Genomic DNA, 21,993 nt, shown 5'->3' on the forward strand with positions numbered 1-21,993 from the left:
ACCACAACGGAACGAAGAACAGCCTGTGTTGAGGACATGAATAATTCAGTTTATCCCAAAAATATTCACCACGTGTAAATTCTGAAAGCAGGGGTCTGAAGTGGACACAACTGCATATATAATACATCCTGCGGGATACGTGTGATGCATGATGGATGCTCTGAAATGCTAACTAGCGGGACCAGCCCGCTGTGCAAGTGACAGAAGACACGGAGACCTATAACATCCATTACCTATAACATCCATTACTGTCCTGCTGCTTGGTAAAGAAGGGCTGTGCTCCCATCAGTGTGTATGTGTGTGTGTGTGTGTGTGTGTGTGTGTGTGTGTGTGTGTGTGTGTGTGTGTGTGTGTGTGTGTGTGTGTGACATCATCCGAGCCAGTTGCACCCTTGGGTACGACATCTCAGCCTTCCTCCTCCCACACATGTTCAGTTCTGTAAGCACATGCATAAGTCAACGCACACTTAAGAGTTGTTTTCAGACAGCTTCCTTTATTCTTTTGCTGTCCATTAAACAAAAACAACAAATTTGTTCCTTTTTAAATAACAATCATCTTCCTAAACGGCATTCAAATTTATTTGTGGGAATGTTTTTTTCTTTTCTTTCAAGTCTCTCAAATTATGTTAGCTGTCTTCCATGTGTTGGTGAAGTTTCTCGCGGGCTGTAACTGTCTCCACATGCAAAGAAAAAAGGCACATGGGGAATAAATAAAGCTTTAGTCAAAGGCCTGCTGGCCGTCGTCCCAGTTTCTCGTCTTCCTCTCCTCAATGTCCCTTCATCAGGCTTCTTCACTCTGCTTTTATCCACTTGGACACCAGTGTGTGTGTGTTTGTGTGTGTATATATATATATATATATATATATATATATATATATATATATGAATGAATGTACAGTATGTCAGCTTGTAGTTCAAGTGTCTTTTCCAAGTGTGTGTACACCAGTCTTTCTCTCTGAGCATCAGGCCCTCAGAGTTCGTCCCGCGAGGCTCGAGCTGCAGGTGGCGGCGAGTCTCCGCTGACGCTGTTCTGGGCCACGGGTTGGATGTTGCCCTGCTGGGCCGTCTTGCGGGCGTGCTGCCGGTCCCAGTCCGTGGCCACGGCCTCGTCGTCCCAGATGGTGGAGGTCTCCGTGTCGCTGATGTAGCCCGGCTCTCCGGTGTAGTGGGTGGGATAGATGAGCAGCGGCTCCACGGAGAAGGCCTTCAGGTCCCGCTTCTCAAAGTGAGACATGTGCTGAGTGCTGAGGAGGATGAGGGAGACACGGGGGGGGGAGGAGAGAGAGACAAAGAAGTGATTAGTGTCATAGAAAAATGGCTTTAAGAATTCAAAGGGATGTATTGTGCCGTCTGAAATGGTACAAAACCCCAAATATTCAGTCTACAATAATAGAAAAACAGAGAAAAGATGCAAATCCTCACATTTGGAAAACTTGAAATAGTGAATGTAAGGAGTTTTTCTTTTATATTTAGGAATTAACGGGTGGCGGGCGAGTTTGTTTTAAGAGTTTAAATCAACAATATCAGAAACGTAGCACATAGGTTTTGGAAGGTTTTGGAGCTGAAGTGTCAGGTTCTGATGGTACTGTACACCTGCATGAATATGATTGGATGTTACTAGTCAGCTGAAATCAGTTAGCTAATGAAAGTGCAGCTTCAGTTCTTTGCTATGATATGGGAATGACTGATGACAACTGTAAATATATTATCAAAAAATACTTGTTAGTTATTTTAAATTATGAGGGATTCATTGGAAAGAAATTGTTTGTATAATAAACACATGTTGACATGTAGAAATGTGATGTCAGTGCTCTGCCACTTACATGATTATGTCTCTCACTGCTTTATAACAAAGTGAAGAGAAGGGAAGGACTATTATGAATATTTTGCAACACTGACTCATCATATCTTTTTAACTGGAAGTTCCGTTGTCCATACTCAATGTACCAGATGTGAATTCTGCCACTGACAGCAAATTTACAGGATATCATATAGAGGAACTGGAAACTCTTCTTTCTGCAGAACAATTTAGTCATGACAGGAATGTTTTTAATCACACAATCTTTATGTATTTTAATGCTTTGTATTAACAGTGGTGGAAGGATTCAATATTTAGAGACACCTCAGTAGAGTTTAACATCATTTGTAACAATTCTTCATTTAACTAGGGTCTATAGCTGTCAGATAAATGTAGTAGAATGAAAAGCACATTATTTCCAACTATTCTGCTGATGTTTCAGTCGTTTTTTTCGAGCATTAAAAAACTAAATCATTATCTGCTTACAGCTTCTCAAATAGGATCTGATGCTTTTCGTATTGCCATATATGATATTTAACTGGAGATCTTTGGGTTTTTGACTGTTCGTCAGACGCATTTGTAGACGCCTTGGGTTCTGGAAACCATATTGATAATTTTCAACTCATTGATGATGTTTAAAAGACCAAACTAGAGAATTATTAGTAGATTATTAATTAAAAACAATAGTTACAGCCCTAAATAGAATAGAAGTATTACGTACAAAAAAAAAACAGAACATACGGGTGTTCAAGTAAAGTTCACGCACCAGCTACTTTACATCACAGTACACTACAATACAGTGAATGAAATTGGAAAAACATTTAATCCCAGCATGTCAAAATCCTCTTCACGTCACTATATTATTTTCAAACTGAAAACACCACACAAAGCTCTACTGTCAGCCCGTCATCGTCAGCCTGCGGCCGGGCCACAGGGAGGAATGAGGGATGTTTGGCTGTGACACGTCAGCCTGGGCGGCTCATGCAGACAGAGGTCACCACAGAGGTCAACTCCCCGCAGTCCAATCGCCTGTTTAAAGCCTGTCTGCACCCCATGAAGACAGGGACACCCGACACCTTTATCACACTACAAACAAACACACGTCTTTCACGCAATGGGGCCCTTTTTCACTGGGTTTACTGTCTTGTATTTCCCTTTAGAGCACAAACTGTCTCAGCGTACGGCCTTCTTCCTCCTAAAAACAACATATGTGACATAATCTCCTCAATTCAAACAGAGCACATAATCCCCTGCTGTTCATTTATGTAACATACAACACATTTTGCTTCTATCTATATTTCCTATTTCTTTCCCTTTTGAACAAACTCACCTTCTCTCACTGTTTACCTAGTAATCTATACACTGCACACTGGACACACATCTCCATGTATTTATATAGCAACACACACACACACACACACACACACACACACACACACACACATACACATGGTGTCCATCTCTACCCCACCCCCATGCTCCGGCCTCTATCAATGGGAATCCTGTCCCCTTCTCCAACCAGCAGGAAGAGCTGTGCTGGCCCACATTCCTCAAAGAGAGAGCGAGAGAGGGAAGGGGGAGGATGGGTGGGTGACACAGGGAGGGAGAAGGTGTGCAAAGAAAGTAAAAGTTCTGTTGAGGGAATGTTAAAAGAAATTTAAGAATAAGACAGAGATGAAGAATAAGAGAATAGCCAGGAAAGACAGAGGGCTGATTTCAAGGAAGAGAAGATAAAGTAAATGGGAAGGAGTGATGAGGTGGAGTGGGGCCACGGCAGGAATCCCCAAGGAGAACAGAAAGAGAAAAGCAGGCATTGTGTGTGCTGTGAAAAGCCCCGTACCCACTGAACCCCAAGAACAATCCAAGCCCTGTGTGTGACAGAGCACAGAAGAAGAAGAAGTAGAAGAAGTGGGGGTGGTGCTGAAAAGAAAACGAAAGAAAAGAGGGACATTATTGGGGAAGGAGGGGAAAGAAAAAGGACGTAGAGACATATAGGGAACATAACTTTGGAGGCTGTGGTCTACCACACGAGAACAAACTAGAATACTACACAACTGTCTAAAACGTTGCCAGCCAGAATGCATGTTTGTGTCTATGTATAGATAATTACTGTACAGTAGGTGCTTCAGTATTTCTGCTCCGGTTTATTGCCCTGGAGTCTGTTTTTAAGCATGCACGCTTCACTGTGTTCTATAAATACAGCTTTTTAATTTTGCATCTTCATGTTTATTCTGAATGTGGAGTACCTGATATAGAGTGCACCTGCGATCATCTATTTGTGGTCCTCGGTAAATATTTGTCCGTCTCTTCATAAACCAGAATACTAAAAGGGTCTATGTCTGTATCTTTGAACATTATACTTCTTTTTGTAGCTTTGCGGTGTTCTGCATCACATGCCTCAAATACAACTTGCATGTACACGTTATTCCTGTTACGTTCAGTGAAGCACTGTAATTTAAAAAACAGAAAAAAAAAACCGAAGTAAAGACTGACTTTGGGTGCTTGTTGAACATGATGGGCAGGAACTCGTCGACGGGCAGCATCCTTTTGAAAGGTTCTGCAGCCAGCAGCTTCCTGGCTCCCTGCTGTGACAGCGCGTAGCCGAGCGTCCAGTAGGAGTAGTCGGCTTTGACCAGGTTGTTCACGCCGTCCACGGACTGCTCCGGCTGCTGCACCTGCATGCGCTTACGCCCGACGTAGCTGGAGTGGAGACAGAAAGGGGGGCGCTGGTGAGGCTTTGCACAAATGGATGCAATCCTTTAGTTTTAAAATACTCAATTTATACATAAAAAATAATTGAATCACCGCATAGTGGTTATATTAACTAGTCCACTTGCAGCTCATATACATGTCGGTGCGAAATATCATCACTTCATAATTGTATCCTTATCAACAACTTATGTATTTTCCCTGTGATCTCCGTTTGTCTCTCTGTGTTTTGTTTTGTCTCTGTGTGCTGGCATGGGCCTGGTCTCCCTTGTTCACCCCCCCGACTCTGCTCATCACATTCACCTGTTTGCCATCAGCTAATCAAGCGCACCTGCCTCTTATCAGTTCACATATGTTGTACATCTACTCCCGCTTTCCAACCACTTGTCGCCAGATTGTGGATTGTTGTCCACACGTCAGGCCAAACTCAGTATTGTTGATCCCTAGAAAAACACAATGCCTGCGGCCACAGCTGTCACCAACGCAGAGGCATAATTACTGTGAGTGTGTATGTGTGTGTGGATGGTTGTGTGTTCTTACATGAGGTCCCAGTCCAGCTGGGTTTTGTCTATGTCATCCATTATGGCCTGGAGCCGTCGTTTAAACCTGGGTTCAAACCGAACGTCGTCCTCTAAGAGAAGAACACTCTTGAGACCTCGCTCCAACACCTAGAGGTAAGAAAACACAAACACACTCACTTAAAATGAAAGAATAAAAGCTGAGGTTTTGCCAGCTGTTCAGAATGTGCCTCTCTTTTACATTATTCCTGGTGATGTTTGTGCGGTGTTATTTATCTAAATGATAACAAGGAATACAAACTAGAGGTGACGAGACCGACTCTCTGTTGAACTACACAGATCTTCTCTTCCCCATATTAGTGAGTTACTCTCCCCTACTCTCACCTGTGTCCATATGGAGTGATGGCTGAGGAAGCAACCGATCTCCCCTCTGGTCAGTACTCGGCCTGAGTAAGGGTCCTTGTAGCCCGGCAGCATCTCTATTCCTAGAGCCTGCAGCTGGGACGAATTGAGAGCCCTGAGAGGGATGGAGAAGGGAAATGTATGAGTAGTAGTGGGAAAATAAAAAGTATTCACATATGCAACTGAGTCTGTCATCAGCGAAAACAGCTTCACTGCAAAACACAACAAAGTAATACATTTTGTCAGACAAACGACATCTGGAAGAAGGATTAGGACATTCTCAATGGTGGATTAAAGTGAGCGCCGAGGAGGGAAAGTAAGTCGAGGCTTTTGCTGCAAACATCACAGCTCTGTTTGGAAAGTATGTCTGGCTATAGATGTCAGAAAAGAAGCAGTAACAAACGGGAGACTGGGCATTATCTTAGCTGATGTTCAGGGAGCAAAGTTAAAAGGAGATGAAATGTTTCAGGTGGAAAAACCTTCTAACTTCAGCTCAGTTCGACATGTGCATGCAGGGCTGTGTGTTTGTGACCTACTTTCCGTCCACTGCTTCCATCATGGTGGCATGTAGACCCAGCGAGGACATTGATTTCAACATCCTGGTCCTTCTGTCCAGCCGACGCTTCAGGTTGATAAGGTATATCTAGACATTTAAACCGAAGAAAAGGAGACAGTTATTGAGGAGAAAACATTTTAATTAGCTCTGACACCTCAATTTGTAAGTTTATTCCTAATGTAATTTTATCATATTTTGTCTTTGTGGAATACGAGAAGTATAATGGTATGTGATGAAGGAAAAAGCAAAAGGAGAAGAAGAACTTGGAGACACAAGGAAAGGCTACAATAACAGGAAGTGGAAGTTGCTGATTTACAGTAAATATACAAAGAGACAGAAGTTGAAGAACCCATGTTCCTCCAGGCAGAGCTCATAACTCACTTCATCAAAGCCTATGGTGTCCTGTGGGGAGGGTGGATAGTACAGGTGTTCAGAGGGCTCGATGTCGTGGTCAACTGTTGACAAAAAGAGAAGAGAGGCGAAAAGGTTAAGACAGCAAAAACAGGATTAGAAAATATCCAAACTTCCTCTGGATTCTGGTGGTTTATTTAATTTGCTTTATTTAAAATCTGAGCAGTGGTGGAGGCCAAAAGGGAGAGAAAGTGAAAGGGAGGTGGGGGTTGTTTAAACAGAGGAAGAGAGGGAGGAGGAGGAGAAGCAAAGAGGGGTTGACAGGATGTAATCACTGAGGGTCGCAGAGGTCAAGAAGGAGAAGAAACAAACCTGAGAGGTGAAGTTATCAAGGCGTGATGGATAGTAAAGCCACAACAGCTGGAGTGTGTGAGTGTGTGTGTGTACGTGTGTGTACGTGTGTGTGTGTGTACTCACTTAAAGCCTCCGTGATGGTGTGTATGAAACTCTCGCTCTCTTCTTCCACACTCTGCTGAGCTTTGAGAGGGACGGGCAGGAGTCCGTAATGTTCTCTGTTACACACGTACATCTGCACACCTGGAAAACACACACAGACACACATGGTTCTGTGAATAAAACCTACTGACCCAAATATTTCAAACAGACATGCAAATTAAAGACCGCCTCAGGTCCTCACACCTCGTCCCACATGCATTAGTGTCACACTTGTGTCTACACGTTACACAAAAGACAAATGAATACTCCCACTGCACATAAACTGCCTGATACTCCAAAGCATTGGGTGCTTTGTGAGGGATGAAATACAGTACGTTGCCCTCTGTAGGCACCAGGATGTAGACTACACACATTTAGAGATGAACTATATCAGTGTGTCTGACCATCACAACTGTCCCCTCTTTAAAGCAACAGGTGTTACAGTAAGATGATTCAATTATTCAGTATATTGCATTTATTAAATTGTAAGAAATAGGCATCATTCTTATGTAAAATATGTATTGCTTCATTCCTTAATTATTTAATTTTATTAAGTTTCAAATGGTGAGAAATTACATTTATTGCAGTTGCATTTTTCAATCAAAGATTCATTCTTTTTACATTTCAGTTTGGTTAGTTTTGGCAGAGTATTGGTTCAAATGTGTGTTAAAAGCCTGCGGAAGTTTTATGGGGGAAAAAAGTGACATAATGGTGAATGCAGAAATAATTCATATAGTCAGAGTACTGACATTAACCACCATGAGCTATCGGTCATGCGAGGCCGAATAATTGGGCATTTCTGTGGGTGATTCATTGCTCATGAACCTGAAATTTTATTTGTAAAAAGAGGAATGCGCTCAAAAATTAAATATTTTCATTTTAATGCTGCATTGTTGAAAGTCGGCTCTTTGTGTTTGCATATCTGTTTCTGTTTGTGCGGATGCTTTAATATGTTTGCTTTTCAGTTTGCAGGAGAATGCCACACACTCTTGTTGTCTACGTAATGAGAAGCTTAATGGCACTGTTTGTTCTCTATGGATGATTTCTCACGTCAAACAAACACGCACATTTACCAACGCTGAGATCGTTGCACAGTCAAGACAAACACATGGATCCATTTTTCAATGCATTCCCTCATCTGCTTGAAATTGACACGTGTGCAATAAAAAAAAGGGGGAAAAAAGCCCTGAGCAGTGCACACATGCATGATGAAAAAAACCGTTTCCAATAGACCAGTGGTGAATTGATGAAATCACAGATAGTCCTGAAAGAGAAGCTGCCATGTAGCAGCTCCGCTACGAATGTGGTAGTTTGTTGCGAGTTGAGTTTTCAAACAGACCTGCTTGACGAGCCGAGAAAGCAAACACCATGATGTCATCGAAGGCCCAGCTGTAGTCCGGGTGAGGAGGGTAGAAGGCCAGGTCCCTGCTGGACTCACGACGCAGGTCTATTAAGAAGGTGCTGTGCACCATGGGAACGGTGTAGCAGCCGAGTCGCTTCCACTCCCGGATGGGCTGGTAGTCTGGGGTTCTCTTGTAGTAACCCTGATGGAGAGGAGGGAGATGAAGAGCAGCAGGGTTTCAAAGGATAAATCTAGCTGAGCGGATGAACAGGTGTATGAGTTTAAAGTCTGAACTGTACCTGTGGGGTGATGCCACACCAGAAGTTGGAGTAGAGCGAGCGGGACTCTAACATGGGAGCAGCCAGGGTCAAGTTTTCAGCCATCATCAGGTTGAGGACGCGGGGGTTGGTCAACAGGTTGTCACTGTCTACAAACTAAAGAGAGGAGAGGGTCTGAGTGTTCCAGTCAGTGGACATATCATAGAAATGCTGAAAATAAATTGGAGAGACTTTTGGTTTATCTTAAACAAATTGTTATTAAATGAAATAAGCATCAACTGTTTCATGATTCACAATCATTGGTTCATCAGCTGACTAGTAACGTCCAATCATACTGATGCAGGTGTACAGCATGGCCATGGTTTATAGTATTTTTTTTAAGAAATCTTATAATTCCATTTTATTATTTTATTTTATTCATGTCTTTTTTATATTTAAGTTTATTTTCTTTTAATTATATTTTAATGTTATTGTATTTCCTATTTCATGTATTTAAGTTTTGTAACTTTATTGTATTTTATTAATCAGTTTTTTTATTTAATACAGTTTTATTACTATTACTTTATTATAGTTTTTAATTTTGATTTTATTACTTTTTTATCATTTTATTGTCGGGCATGCATTGGTCTTAAATTGTTGAACTTGCTGAATTGCTTTTGTGTCTTCTGTTGTTTTCACTGTTGACACTTGTAGTCATCTGTGAAGCACTTTGAACTGCCTGAACCTGTATAAAAAGGTGCTACACAAATAAAGTTTGATTGATTGATTGATTATAACCAGACACTTGTTACCATTACTTGTTACCCCGACAACCTTTTCCTTATGTGTTTCACTTTTGGTGTTGTTTGTTAAACTAAAACAAAATTGTGTTATTTGCGTATGTGTTATGAATTAACGCTCCTGAATCCCAGATTCTTTGAGAGCTCCCTCATAGCGCCGAGCCTTTTCTACCAAATCAAACTGTCTGAGCTTTTGCTATAAATGTGTCTCTGACTGAATTATTGCATATTCATCCAAATAGTATTCCAGCCTTACCAGTATGTAGTCTGCCCATCGTTCCCTGGCAGCCTTCAGCGCCGCCTGTCTCAGCTTCATCGCATGGTTGAACCTTGAAGGCGGCCAGTGCTTCGGCCCCCACTCATCTGTGTAGGACCTGATGTAAAGATAACGGGGAGTTAATTGGTCCTCACAGATTAATAATGTGAGAAAAACAGAACAAATTATGGTAGAATCCAAGTCTTATATAGATGGTAATAAATGATTCCTAAGGAAACCATGACTCACTTGGGCTCATCCATTGGTCTCCACTCCACGTAGTGGTAGACGCTCTGGGCTTGTTTCAGCCATTCTCTCAACATAGCAGTGGTGTTGTCCACATTATGGTCTGTCGCCGCCCTGAAACCCCAACAAAAACAACAAAGGACGTCATGCTAACGAAGCACACTATTGAAACTAGCATATCTGCTAAACACTTGAGATGTAAACAGCTGTCTGTACGCAGAAAACAAACATCTTGGCGTGTCAGCACTGTTTTCCAGGGATGAGATGTTAAGTCGAACATAAAGCTGAATTATGTGCCATGACATTCAGACAACATGATATAGGCTCCCACATTTATCCAATTACTCTCTGATGTCACAACAGGCAGCCTCAGAGTCGCAATGCTGCCTCACTGCCTAATTAACTGCACTGCTGGAGTCTGAGGAGCCACAGCGCTGACAGACGATGCTCTGAGGCACTCTGGGTAAAAAGAAAAATAGCAAAGGCAGGTATACCAAACACATGCTACAAAACGGGCTGCCACGAGGACCAGGTTATATTTGACTTAATTGAATTTGTGAATATAAATGCAAAAACATGTCAAAAACACCAGTCTGTAAGCAAATGATGTCAGTGTAAAAGTTGCTGCTTGTTTGTCACTCGTGTGGTTTACACTCTACGTAGCTGTTTCGTAACCGAGAGATTTCCACTCCAGCTCTCAGAGGACTCACAGAAGACACTGCCACTACTGTATGTGTGAGTGTGTATATATAAATCTGTGAAATAGAAATTAAAAACTGTAACTGTATCACTGTGCAGTTCCCTATCACTTCTATATGAGTTTCAGGAATAAACATTTACTGTCTTTGCATTTAAATTGCCTTTAAAGAGGAAAGGCAGAAGCTTGTACTGTGAATGTACACACACACACACACACACACACACACACACACACACACACACACACACACACACACACACACACACACACACACACACACACACACACACACACACACACACACACACACACACACACACACACACACACACACACACACACTGAGATGGAGTTTTCCACTGCTTGCTGTAATATTCCTTGCTGTCCTCCTTCCAAAATCACACCCAATTTTAGAACGGCTGGACAGAGATGGAAACACACACACACACATTTGCAGTATGATAACAGGGTTCACACTCTTCATTTACACACAAATTGCAATTCAGAAACACCTGTTTTCACACAGACAAGCACACAGATGCTTATATCCCTAGAAAAACCTAAAAAATTACACACATTGGAAAATCATACAAACATGCACAGTCTTGCTTTGCACACATGGATTAGTCAGAGAAGAGGCAGAGCCCTCTGAGGTTTGGAATTTAAATAATCTTCAGTCAGACAGATAAATATCATCACACATAACCAGCAGCTGTAGAGGGGCGGAGAGCGAAGGAGACACAGCAGTCAATAATTTGAATAGCATGTTAGTGTGTGATTGTGTGTGTGTTTGCACGCCTACACTTGCAGATGTGTGACAAACATAAGGACGTTCATTTTTGCGTCCTGGGAATGTTGTTTTAACAGCAGTGAGAATGGTGATTTATCTGTTGCACAACCTGTAGTTTACCATTTTAAATGTACCTGAGTGTGTGTAAAAAAAGAAAAAAGAAAGTCTGCAAGAACATGCATGTGGTTTGAATTCTCGTCAGCCCACCAGAGTTATATAGGCGGAAGCTGCCGCTTGATGATTGGCTGTTGTTTTTTGTGTGTTTTTTTTAGCATGGGCTGGAAATCCACTGAAACACCTGAATCGCAGGTAATGAGTACATGTGCACACACATTAAACATGTTTTTTCAACCGCTAAACTGCACATTGCTGGGGGAGATAAATGTGTTCCAACACGCCATCCCCCAATGACAGAGGCAGCTCCAGGCAGAGATTTAACAGGAGGGAACTTCTGGGAAGTTTAAGTAAAGAACAATACATGGTACAGTATAAATAAATATATATAGGAGTATTCAGTATTCAGATAAAGGAGGAAGAGGGGCTGAAAAGGAGTGTTTGTTAGCCTTTATTTTACTGCTTACACTAAAATGTTATCACCAATAAAGATTCATCATTTTGGTGAATTCCTCAAAGAGCTCATTAAAACCCTTTGAAAATGAATGATCAGACTAACTTGTGCTAATGATGCTTTTTCTTTGGCCCACAAACATCTGAAGGAATATAAAATCTCAGAAGAGTCCCTTTTGTTCTTTCATAAGCTCTTCTTGGCAGGACACATGCTACCTGTGTCCAATCAGTTTGTAAAGGTTTAATGTCTAAAAAATAATAGAAAACTCCCTTTCTCAATTGAACGATTACTTCAATACATAAGCAGATTTTGCCTATAAAAGGGAATCATTTCCCTGATTGTGTTATGGAGATTATCAGGCTAAAATGTAAATGGATTAGAATCTATGTGAATCAAAGAAAAGCTTTTGTTCATGCGTACGCTGCATGTTTGATCAGGCAAAGAAAACAGCATCCAGTTCATTCATATCCGTTTTTAGATATGGCTCATTTTGTGCTTCACAACATTTCTATGGGGGGAATCCTCTCCTCAATTTCCTTTCATTTTAGATGCGCTTGTCTTTCTTCCTCTACCTTCAGGCACGATAACCCTCCGCAGATGAACTGCTCTTTGCTTTGACCTCGCTGCCAAAGAGGCTCCACAGTTCCTGCCAAACACTTTGAAACTACAGGATTATGAATATTTCATCAAACTGTAGGGAAGCATCCGCCTCTGGCAACATTTCCTGGACGTCTGTGACAATATTCAAATGGAGATATAAGGTTGTTATCGTATGCAGCTCACAAAAGTCACAACAATATGGGCTCCCTCCTCACCCCCTCCATACCTCTACATCTCTCCCTTTCTCCCCTCCTGCTGCGTCTCCTCATGCCTTTTTTTGGGGGGGGAAGTTTACAGTAAATTGCAGCCTCATTAATCCGCTGCCTGCAGCTTTGAGGTGGGGTGTCCTCTCTCCCCTTCTCTGTCTTTATGATCAGCATCTGGACACCACATGTTTCCCACCAGCTCACCTACACGCCACGCCACTCCCCCCTCTCTCCATCGCTTCATCAACGTCCCCTTTATTCTCCCCCTTCGTTAGCAAATCTCAGTGCACCCGCCCATCTGTACTTTCTCTCAAAGCATCCACATATTACACCTGACCTTAATCAGTTACTCTGTGGAGTATTATCACCAACATAATGGAGGGAAATTGGAAAACAGGACATATGTCCGTAGATAACAAAATTCCAATTGATTTCTTGGTCAGCGGATTCTGATACTAAGGCGATTTTGATTGTTTACTTCAGCAATCCTGCAGTAAAACTACTGATACGTTGGTCACATCTGCATCTCCAGCACCTACAGTTATGTGATCATCGACCCTCTTCATCGCTCTCTCTGGCTCTCTCTCTCTCCCTCCCACTTTTTTTATTTTTTATTAGGGGTTATCCACTGCAGGAGTGTGTCAGATAACAGGGAGAGAGTGGAGAGCGGAGGAGAGGGCTGACATCTGGCCTTTAAACACAGAGGCTTGTCTCAGAGACTGGCCCTTAAAGGTAAACACAGGTCTGAACTGATCCAGCAGGCCAGTGTCAGCTGACTGTTGATTAAATAAACTAATATCGTTGCCAATAATGACCGGGTGCTGCATGTAATTAAGAAGCAAGAATGCCCGTTTCAGAGCAGAGCGTGGATGCCTTTAAAAACATAATAACTATGCCAGTGTGTGTGTGCGTATGCATGTGTGTGTTGACTTTGCAGTATAGTCTGAAGCTGACGTGGCTGCAGGCCTCTTGATGACCTAGCAGGGCACTGAAGAAAGAGGAGGGGTTGGTTGGACTGACGGGGTAAGGGAGGGAAATTCCTCATGAGTCTCAGGGTCAACAAAAGTAGCCGGGGCTGATGGGGTTGCACTGAAGTGTAATATTCAGTATTCATATTCAAGACTGGGAAAATATATGTATCACGGTTAGATATGAAGGGAAGCCAGTGTTCACTGTTGGTAGGAGACAGGATGGGAGGAGCCTTTAGTGCTGCATTGTAATTCACTACCCTGAACCCCTCTGCATTAGTTTTTGCTGAACATTTGCATTGAAGCCTGGGTGGAAATAATGCTGCAATTGCATTTGCAAAGACCATTAACACAGTCTCTCATGAGGTGTAGTGTGGAAAACAGAAACAGGCCTCCCAGATGTGAGTCGTTAAATACAAAACAAAAGCTTTTCAGGCGGCAAATAGAACATATAGAGTTTTCTGTCTTTCTGGTTAGCTTTTGCAAACCATTCCTACCCGTAAACCTTACATTGCAATCACACACTTAAAAGTAGCATGTCTAAGCATTCAACTATTGCATTATCATAGTTAAAAAAAGTCTTAGTACAAATATAAATTGACCCCGTCTGCATTCCTGATCCCCCAGTTAAAAGTTTTCCAGAATAATCTTTTAAAGTTCGATACCCGGCTTCGGCAGTCGATGTGTCCTTGGGCAAGACACTTAACCCCAAGTTGCTCCTGAAGGCTTGCCATCGGTGTGGACTGGATGTTGCATGAATGTTAGTTAGAGTCTGATGGTGGCACCTTGCATGGTAGCCTGTCATCAGTGTGTGAATGGGTGAATGATATGTAATATACTACTGATTGTAAGTCGCTTTGGATAAAAGCGTCTGCTAAATGACTGTAATGTAATGTAATGTAAAATCTTTCGGTAAGTGTTTTTTGGATGGCAGGAGAAACCTGCAGTACTGCAGATGGCCACTGGGAAAAATGCATGCCCTTCCCTCCCAGGAAATGCTTTTTCTGGCCCTAAGCTAAGTAGTCATTTGGTTTTAGGGGAGAAAAAGGTGTCTCACTGTATGCTACTATACACTGATGTGATGTGATCTCATGGGATTAAATTTGTATATCTCCAATCTAGTACCTTTTTTCCGTGCAGTTCTGAACCATTTTTGCACACTCTCTGGTTAGAAGCTCAGTCATCATAAGAGCAAGCCTCTCCCAGTTAATTTCCATTAACTCTGTAACATTAGCTGGCTAGACCAGAAACCCTAAATGTTGGTTATTAAACACATTGAGCCCATTGATTTTTTTCCCCTCAATGTCAGTAATGGGTATAGAACTGTTTTAATGAAACAAATGGACACAAGCGACTATTTACACTCTAAAGACCCAAAACAAATTCAGTAATGCAGTCATATGAACTCATTAACTGAAACACAGTCTGGTTGTAAAAGAGGACAAGAAGAGACGACTCAAAAAACAGACGGAAGAGGTGACACACACATAGACAGACGGTGCTAAAATTATATTTCCTCTATGAGAACTCATGAATACTCACTGTTCATGAAAACATTTCTCTGAACACTTTCCCTCACTGATGAACAGTGGAACCCGTTTCATCCTCCAGCTCATTCTCTTTACTTCGCCAATATCTCATTCCACATCCAGGCCTCTCACTCTCCAGATGAGAGTGCTCATTCCAAGATGCCATTGTGTTTCAGTGTTTGCCAATTCTATTATTGCTGCTGGAAGTGAGCTAGTACACATGGGGCATCTGAGCAAGAATCCACAGTCTATAGCCAGGAACACACATTTTCACTCCAGGGGAGAGAGAGAGAGAGATAAATAAAAAAGGCTCAGGGATTAGAAAGTAAATGATCTTTGTTTACTGAAAGCTGATTGAACAGATATGTCGGGTCAACAGAGAAAACCGTTCCCATGAATACCCTCTTGCTTCAGGGCCAAGAGGATTGGGACGGACTGTTGGCAGGTACAACATCGTCAGCTGCAGAAAAGAGAGGTTTCTGGTTGAGGCTCAGTGAAAGGCTGGCAAAGATTAGACTCTGAAGTCACTGTGTTTGGAAAATGGACACTGTGCCATTTAGTAATTAATGATGTGCTTCATGTCTATTTCACACCAGAACAGTAGGAACACTTCAATGAGCCACACTGTATTCTGAGTCAGTCACACATTCACTTCCCCGATACTCTAAACACTCAGCAGACCACCAAATATGTATTAACCCACTGCTGAAAATAGTCCCCAACAGATGATCTGTTTACTCCTCTTTGAGTAACTTTGCTCAAAGCAATCAGAAGGAAATCATTCAGCCTCATTTTTAAAAGTGAAACTACATATTATTGAGCTGTTTATTAAGATTAACTTTGTCAGTAGAAGCTAATGGGCTTGAGGCGGAATGTGAGGGGAAGTCGCAGTCGTACAGTAATATTAGGGCTGTATTTGACTAAAGACATTCTCAGTAGACTAATCGATTACATGATTTAATTGACAGATCTGTAAAACTGAGTTTCTCCACAAAGAATCACACAAAAGCACCATTTTAAATATTTTGTTTACCAGAACTGTGTTGATAATTTTCTTTGAAATACGTTCTTCGGCATGAAAATGCATAAAAAAAATAATTATTGAGTAAAGAAATCTTAGTTGACTAAGACAAAATCACAAATTCTTAGAATAATCGATTAAGAGGGGGCAGACCTGTAGTAAAGTATTTTTGTTGAATTGGTTGACAAGAATTCAAATTTCATTAGGTCCTGATTTCATTGCAGTTATTTACTTGATTAATAAAAAATAAAAACATAAAATGTGGCCACTCTCACATTTTCTGTGGTGTTGTTTTACTGTCCAAAACATCACAAACATGTTCAACATGGATGGAACGTACTCCAGATGTAGCTGCGTTAGCTGAGAAAAGCGACAACTTTCTCACAGCAGGGAGCTAATGCCAGATGTGCTGTGACTACTTCATCTGAAGCCATCTGAGACTCAACTTAAACTAGTCGTGTCTGTAAATGAGCAGCTTCCTTTGATATCAAATGTTCTGTAAAATGTTCCGGATATGGTTGGCTTTCTAAGTTTGTATATAGTGTGTACAACGTCGTTTCTTTAAAGGAAACTGTGCTCCAGTCCAGAAAGAAGATACGAGTATCTCCCTCTGCTCCGGTGAGTTTGTGTCATTACCAGCTGCTCATCTGGGAAATGTTACCCTGCGTTTCTGGACAATATGTCAAATACCTGAGCAGATGTTAAAATGACCTTCTCAATTTCCCACGGATTGGATGTGGCTGCAAAATACGACTCCTCAGGTGATAATGATTGTGAGGTCAGAGATGATGTGGCCTGTTTCTCCACATATGGAGGATCTGGCTCGCCTTGGGCCTTATGAGGTAACTGGGAGAGTGAATGGAAAATATGGGCTGTGCCAGAGGAGCAGAGCAGAAACACACACCCATCATGTGTGCTATAGCATTCAGACACACACAGACATATGTGAAAGGAGACATGCTTGCACATTTGCACCAGAACTATAAAGATAATCAAACCCACTCATCTTACTACAAAGTGCCAGTTCTGTGATCTAATCCGTATTGACACACACCAAAAGCATGCGCTGCTAATCATTCACAAATGCCCATTTTTAAACACACGATGGCCAGTCCCATTCTGATAATTTATTCCATACACTTGGATAAACTGCTCTCATTAAATTGGCCAAATTCCCTGCATGACAAACCCTGGAACAATCTGTGCTTCACTGGTGCGTTCCCACAGAGGAATGGAGCCTGAGGTAACACACCTGGCACGAGGAAATGCCTACAACGACACAAACCTGATAACCTTTTAAGTTTGTTTGATTCTTTCCATTTTTAATATATGTCTATTTATATAAAATATATATATAGAGAGAGAGAGGGAGTAAAAATACGCAACGATATATTTGATCTGTATACAACAGATAACACAAAGCCAAACATACCTCGGGGAACCTCTTGCATGCTCAAGCTTGTCATGCATATTTATGTTTTTAAAAAGACGAATGACAGACCGATGTATATTTTCTATAGGCACATGTGTGTGGAAATAATATTGTAGCAGGCTAGACAACATGATCCATATGATTGTGAATATCTGATGTTATTGATTAATTGCAATGGAATTGCTAACATTATAGATATTGATAGTTATAATTGGTTTATTATGTACTATTATGAACATAAAAAGTACATAGTGTCTATTAAAGGCTTTTTCATTTTTGCAAAGTAGTGTGCCTTGGCATTTGTTGTTTAGGACTTATTGATCACAAAGCTCTCTCTTTTTTGGTCTTATGATCCATATGATTGAGGACATTCAAATAGTGGGTAAGCCACCAGGCAATGTTAAGAAAACCGCATATATTCTGCATAATGGTACCTTGGGATGTAAAGATAGCATGCAACCTCAGAATCACTACTGGACGCTGTGTCCCTCTTATCCATAAAGTCACATTTTCAGTTGTTTTTGGACTATTTAAATTGAAGACGCACTATTTTATGCCATTTCCTGCATATTAGATTTGCTTTTGCCAGTTCTGTTGGTCTTCAAATTAAGCACAATTTGCTTGACCCACAACAAAATGATGCATCCTAAGATATGGCCAGCAGTCTCAGCAGTTAACCAGGCAAATAAAAAAGTGACAAGTGTCCCATTAGAGTACGGACATGTCTTGGTTCAAAAGGGCTCTTAAAAAGTCAGATTTGACAGTAGCTGTAAGAAGAACAGGCCACTGTGAATCACAACACTGCAGTCAGCATAAATCATACAGTCAAAAAGAGCTTTACTCAGCATTCAAATATGTTTTGTGGTCCATTTATTGCTGTGTCAAGATAACATAAATATTGTTTATGCTTTATCACATGGGGGCAAATCATTTTTACCAGATGCTTCAGTGAAGCTGGATATGGTACGAAGTATCCAATACTCTCACATCAATCAATAATAGAGTAGATACAGGATACAATTACATCAAACTTCCCTCAGTGTCTGACAGGAGCTACAGTATACAAAGGTATTCAGGACACATCTGTCACGAGACGGTCAGCATTTATGTATTTGGGCGACTGTGGAAAATTCTTTACTTATAGAGTCACATCGTACCTTAGGGTGCATCAGGATTTATAGTGGTTGTACAATGATATATATATATATATATATGGTTATTAAAGGTTAACGAGTGGAAAATTCATACCACAAATCCCCATCTCTGCATTATCTATCATTATAAAGCACAATGATAGTCATAAATATGGAATAAGTGGTCGTATGATGAACGAGTAAATAAACAACATGACATTATGAAAGCGAGAAAACCAGTCGTGCGGGGAAAGCCGATGATGCCAGCGCTCTGACACCCTCTTTATGGATCAGTCCACAAATCACCGTCTCGACACCCGGCGCAGCACCTGGGAAAGCACTTCCCTTCAACGAACAACGCCGGCAGGCAGTAAGCAGCAGACGGCAAACAGCAAGTAAAGCAGTTTGAGGAGCAAAACAATAACAGGCAGGCCTTGACTTGCAGAGATAATTGTCTGCATTGAGCCTAAAACTTTAAGACAAACGAAAGTTCACAGCTCATGCAATCCTTTAAAGCTGCTTACTAAAAATAGCAACTCCAGGAAAAAAAACCAACTGTTGGCTGGCAAAAGATAAAAGCAGTTGAATTCTAAACTCAACCCCTCACTCATTGGGAATCTAGTTAGCTGTGGGATGCTATGAGGAGCTATGTAGCCTTGGTTGCATCTCATCCATCCTTCTATCTCCTTCCCAATATTTTCATATCATTCTCCACTCTTGTGCATTTAGGGCATTTTTTTTAGCTTAGCACAAAAACTAAAGTTTCCATTGGTTGTCTGGCCACCATAAACACCTGTAAACCACAACTTTACAGCGCAACACTTTGTTTTTTGTACAAGACATAACAAACAAGCTAATAATTAGTTAGCTTTAGATGTGCTAGTAGGTAGATTGCTAGCCAGGCTAGCAGACTGTTTCCAGTCTCTACGCTAAGCTAAGCTAACTTGCTGCTGGCTTTAGCTTCGTACACCTTGGTCAACATAAACGTAACCTTTATATTAATCTTCACATACATTCAAGAGTTTAGGAGCAGTGGGATCAACTTGGGGTTCAGAGTCTCGCTCAAGGACACTCATACACTCCTACATGGGGACAAGGATCCTTAACGGAGCCAAGAATCAAACCACCGACCTCGTGATTAATGAACGGCCCGCTCTAACCCCTGAGGCACAGTCGCCACTTGACGACCCTTCACTCATTATCACTACTAGGTCATACCAAGTGCTACCGTTTTCGAGTTTCTTCAGCATTCACTGGGCAGATTATTAGCCTTTCTTGCTAACATGAATACTCTTTTACTGCTGTCAGGACGGAAGAAACCGCAACCAAAGAAAGACAGAATCGCACTTGTGGTCAAGCTACTGTGGGAATGTGGATTAACCAACCAGCTAAATGCCCTCTGGGTAATTTTCCAACATTGTTGACCACCTTCTCCCCCCCCGACCATCCCCCTCTTTCTCTAATTCCCTGCATTCTTTCATTCTTTAACAGCAGTGTGTGAGTCTCTCTCGCAGCTCTGCCACCTCTCTGTCAGACCTGCAACCACTTGCAGAGGGAAAACTTCTAAAGGCAAAGTTTGCTGGCCAAACAACTGTCAGCATGAGTCAGGGGCTGAAGTAGCAGGGTGGAGGAGACCTGACCGTGGTGATCGGTGCAGATTATCATGTGAACAGGCCCAAACTGGAAAACTTTGGTCTCAGACCGCCTAAAGTCTGTCTAGATATTTTGAACCATGCATGATTTTGCCATTCAACGGGTTGTTGAGCAGACTCTTTAAAGCTGCAGTTATCTTTAAAAATCAGCTGCATCAAGTGACTCCTCTGCTCTGATTAGTTTGTTTTTTTTCTTCTTGCGCGTTGGAATCTTGAAAATGCCACATTTCTTATTGCAAATCTTGAATGAAAATTGTAAAACCAGACCGTCCAAATAATTTCAGACGGCTGAGATATGACAAAGAAGTTTAAAAATGTCTTAAAAACTCTGTATAATGATAGTACCACAATGCAAATACTGGCTTTTTCTACCATGAAGCAAGACACAATAGAACTGAAGAGTAAATTACCGGATCCAAGGGGAAATGTTTAAAATAGGGTGTGTCCCGCCATAATGTGAACTGCATTTTCTCAAGACCAGAGAGGGAACTTAGTTAACTTTCTGCAACTGTTGATCTCCATAAACTTTCTTTATGTTTAAACTATAATACATGCACATTCACACAGATGCAACACAACCAAACCACAACTTTTCCCCTCTCCCATTGGAGCAAAATCTAGATGTTAAAGAGAGGCTGGGGTCCTGCTGCTACTACACTTTTAAGTTTCTCTCCTCTTTTATCACCACTGATTATTATTATGTTTAATCATCCTTATCCCTCTTCCCTACTCCTCCTTGCTCTGTCTCTTTTGGATTGCATGTTTGAAATGAGTAGTGGGGAGGAATAGAAAATATTCTGTTCTGTTCAGACCTGAAGCTCCAGAGTGGAACAATAGGGAGGAACAAAAAGTGGGGCTTCGCAGCCACTCGCTGTAGATTCCCCAGTGCCCTACTTCAATCTGTCTACCATCCATATAGACAAGCTGTTGATCGTAGTGAAGTAGAGAAACCAGGCTGCTTCAGGGGTAAAGATGTGTGTGTCTGTACAAAGCTCTTGGCTCCAGTCCAGCTGGAGACCCACTCCTCATATCGCCCCCTCTGGCTCTAATTTCCTGAAGCTACTGAACCATCAAATAAAGACAAAAAAATGTCCTAAGACAGGTTTTCAAAAGTAGGACTGTTCAACCAACTTGGAGTAAAATGTAACAGGATTTGCTTTCGTCCTTCACTTCTTCTCTTCTCTTTTAAACTGTAGTTGTCCTGATGTCATATTGCACTCACTTGTTGCTCTCTAACACACTGTGAAATGCTATAATGTGGAATTAAGGCTTTAGTGAGAGTTGAATTGCAATTTAGCATTTATTGGGTGGTTTGGCTTGCATGTTGGGCAGTAATGATGATGACAAAGAGAAAGAAAAAGGCGCAGAGCTGCGTGAGCAAAGTAGAGTACATTTAACCAAAAACTGACAATTAAGTTTTCAAACTGAGAAAAATCCTCCCTCTAACATGAGATGTGTAAAGTATTCCAATTTTCACTCTTTTTTCTTCTGAAGTATCACTGCCACAGACACAAATCATCACCACATACTACAGTGACACTATTTAGTGGTTCTTATTTTCATTCGATCATTTAGTGGTTCTTGGACGACCCTCATGCTGCAAACACAGTTTTCTCAAAGTGCTAAATGGGCTCCTATGTGTTCACTAATAATCATACTGGATTT

At 41.5% G+C, this 21,993-nt stretch overlaps 1 protein-coding gene across 3 annotated transcripts in view; it reads right to left on the reverse strand.

The window, feature by feature from the left end:
- colgalt2b (collagen beta(1-O)galactosyltransferase 2b) overlaps positions 1-21,993 on the reverse strand; it is a 28,470-nt gene continuing 6,477 nt past the window's right edge. For all 3 annotated transcript variants that reach the window (XM_054602815.1, XM_054602814.1, XM_054602816.1), the window contains 11 exons: positions 9,733-9,843; positions 9,484-9,601; positions 8,470-8,604; positions 8,168-8,372; positions 6,811-6,930; positions 6,364-6,437; positions 5,963-6,069; positions 5,409-5,541; positions 5,047-5,174; positions 4,291-4,497; positions 1-1,243 (listed from right to left, as the gene is read on the reverse strand). In XM_054602815.1, the coding sequence (XP_054458790.1) occupies positions 970-1,243; positions 4,291-4,497; positions 5,047-5,174; positions 5,409-5,541; positions 5,963-6,069; positions 6,364-6,437; positions 6,811-6,930; positions 8,168-8,372; positions 8,470-8,604; positions 9,484-9,601; positions 9,733-9,843 (1,612 nt within the window). In that variant the 3' untranslated portion in view covers positions 1-969. The remainder of the gene's footprint in view (positions 1,244-4,290; positions 4,498-5,046; positions 5,175-5,408; positions 5,542-5,962; positions 6,070-6,363; positions 6,438-6,810; positions 6,931-8,167; positions 8,373-8,469; positions 8,605-9,483; positions 9,602-9,732; positions 9,844-21,993) is intronic.

The sequence above is a fragment of the Anoplopoma fimbria genome, chromosome 8 (genome assembly GCF_027596085.1).
Source record: "Anoplopoma fimbria isolate UVic2021 breed Golden Eagle Sablefish chromosome 8, Afim_UVic_2022, whole genome shotgun sequence".
Lineage (NCBI taxonomy): Eukaryota > Metazoa > Chordata > Actinopteri > Perciformes > Anoplopomatidae > Anoplopoma > Anoplopoma fimbria.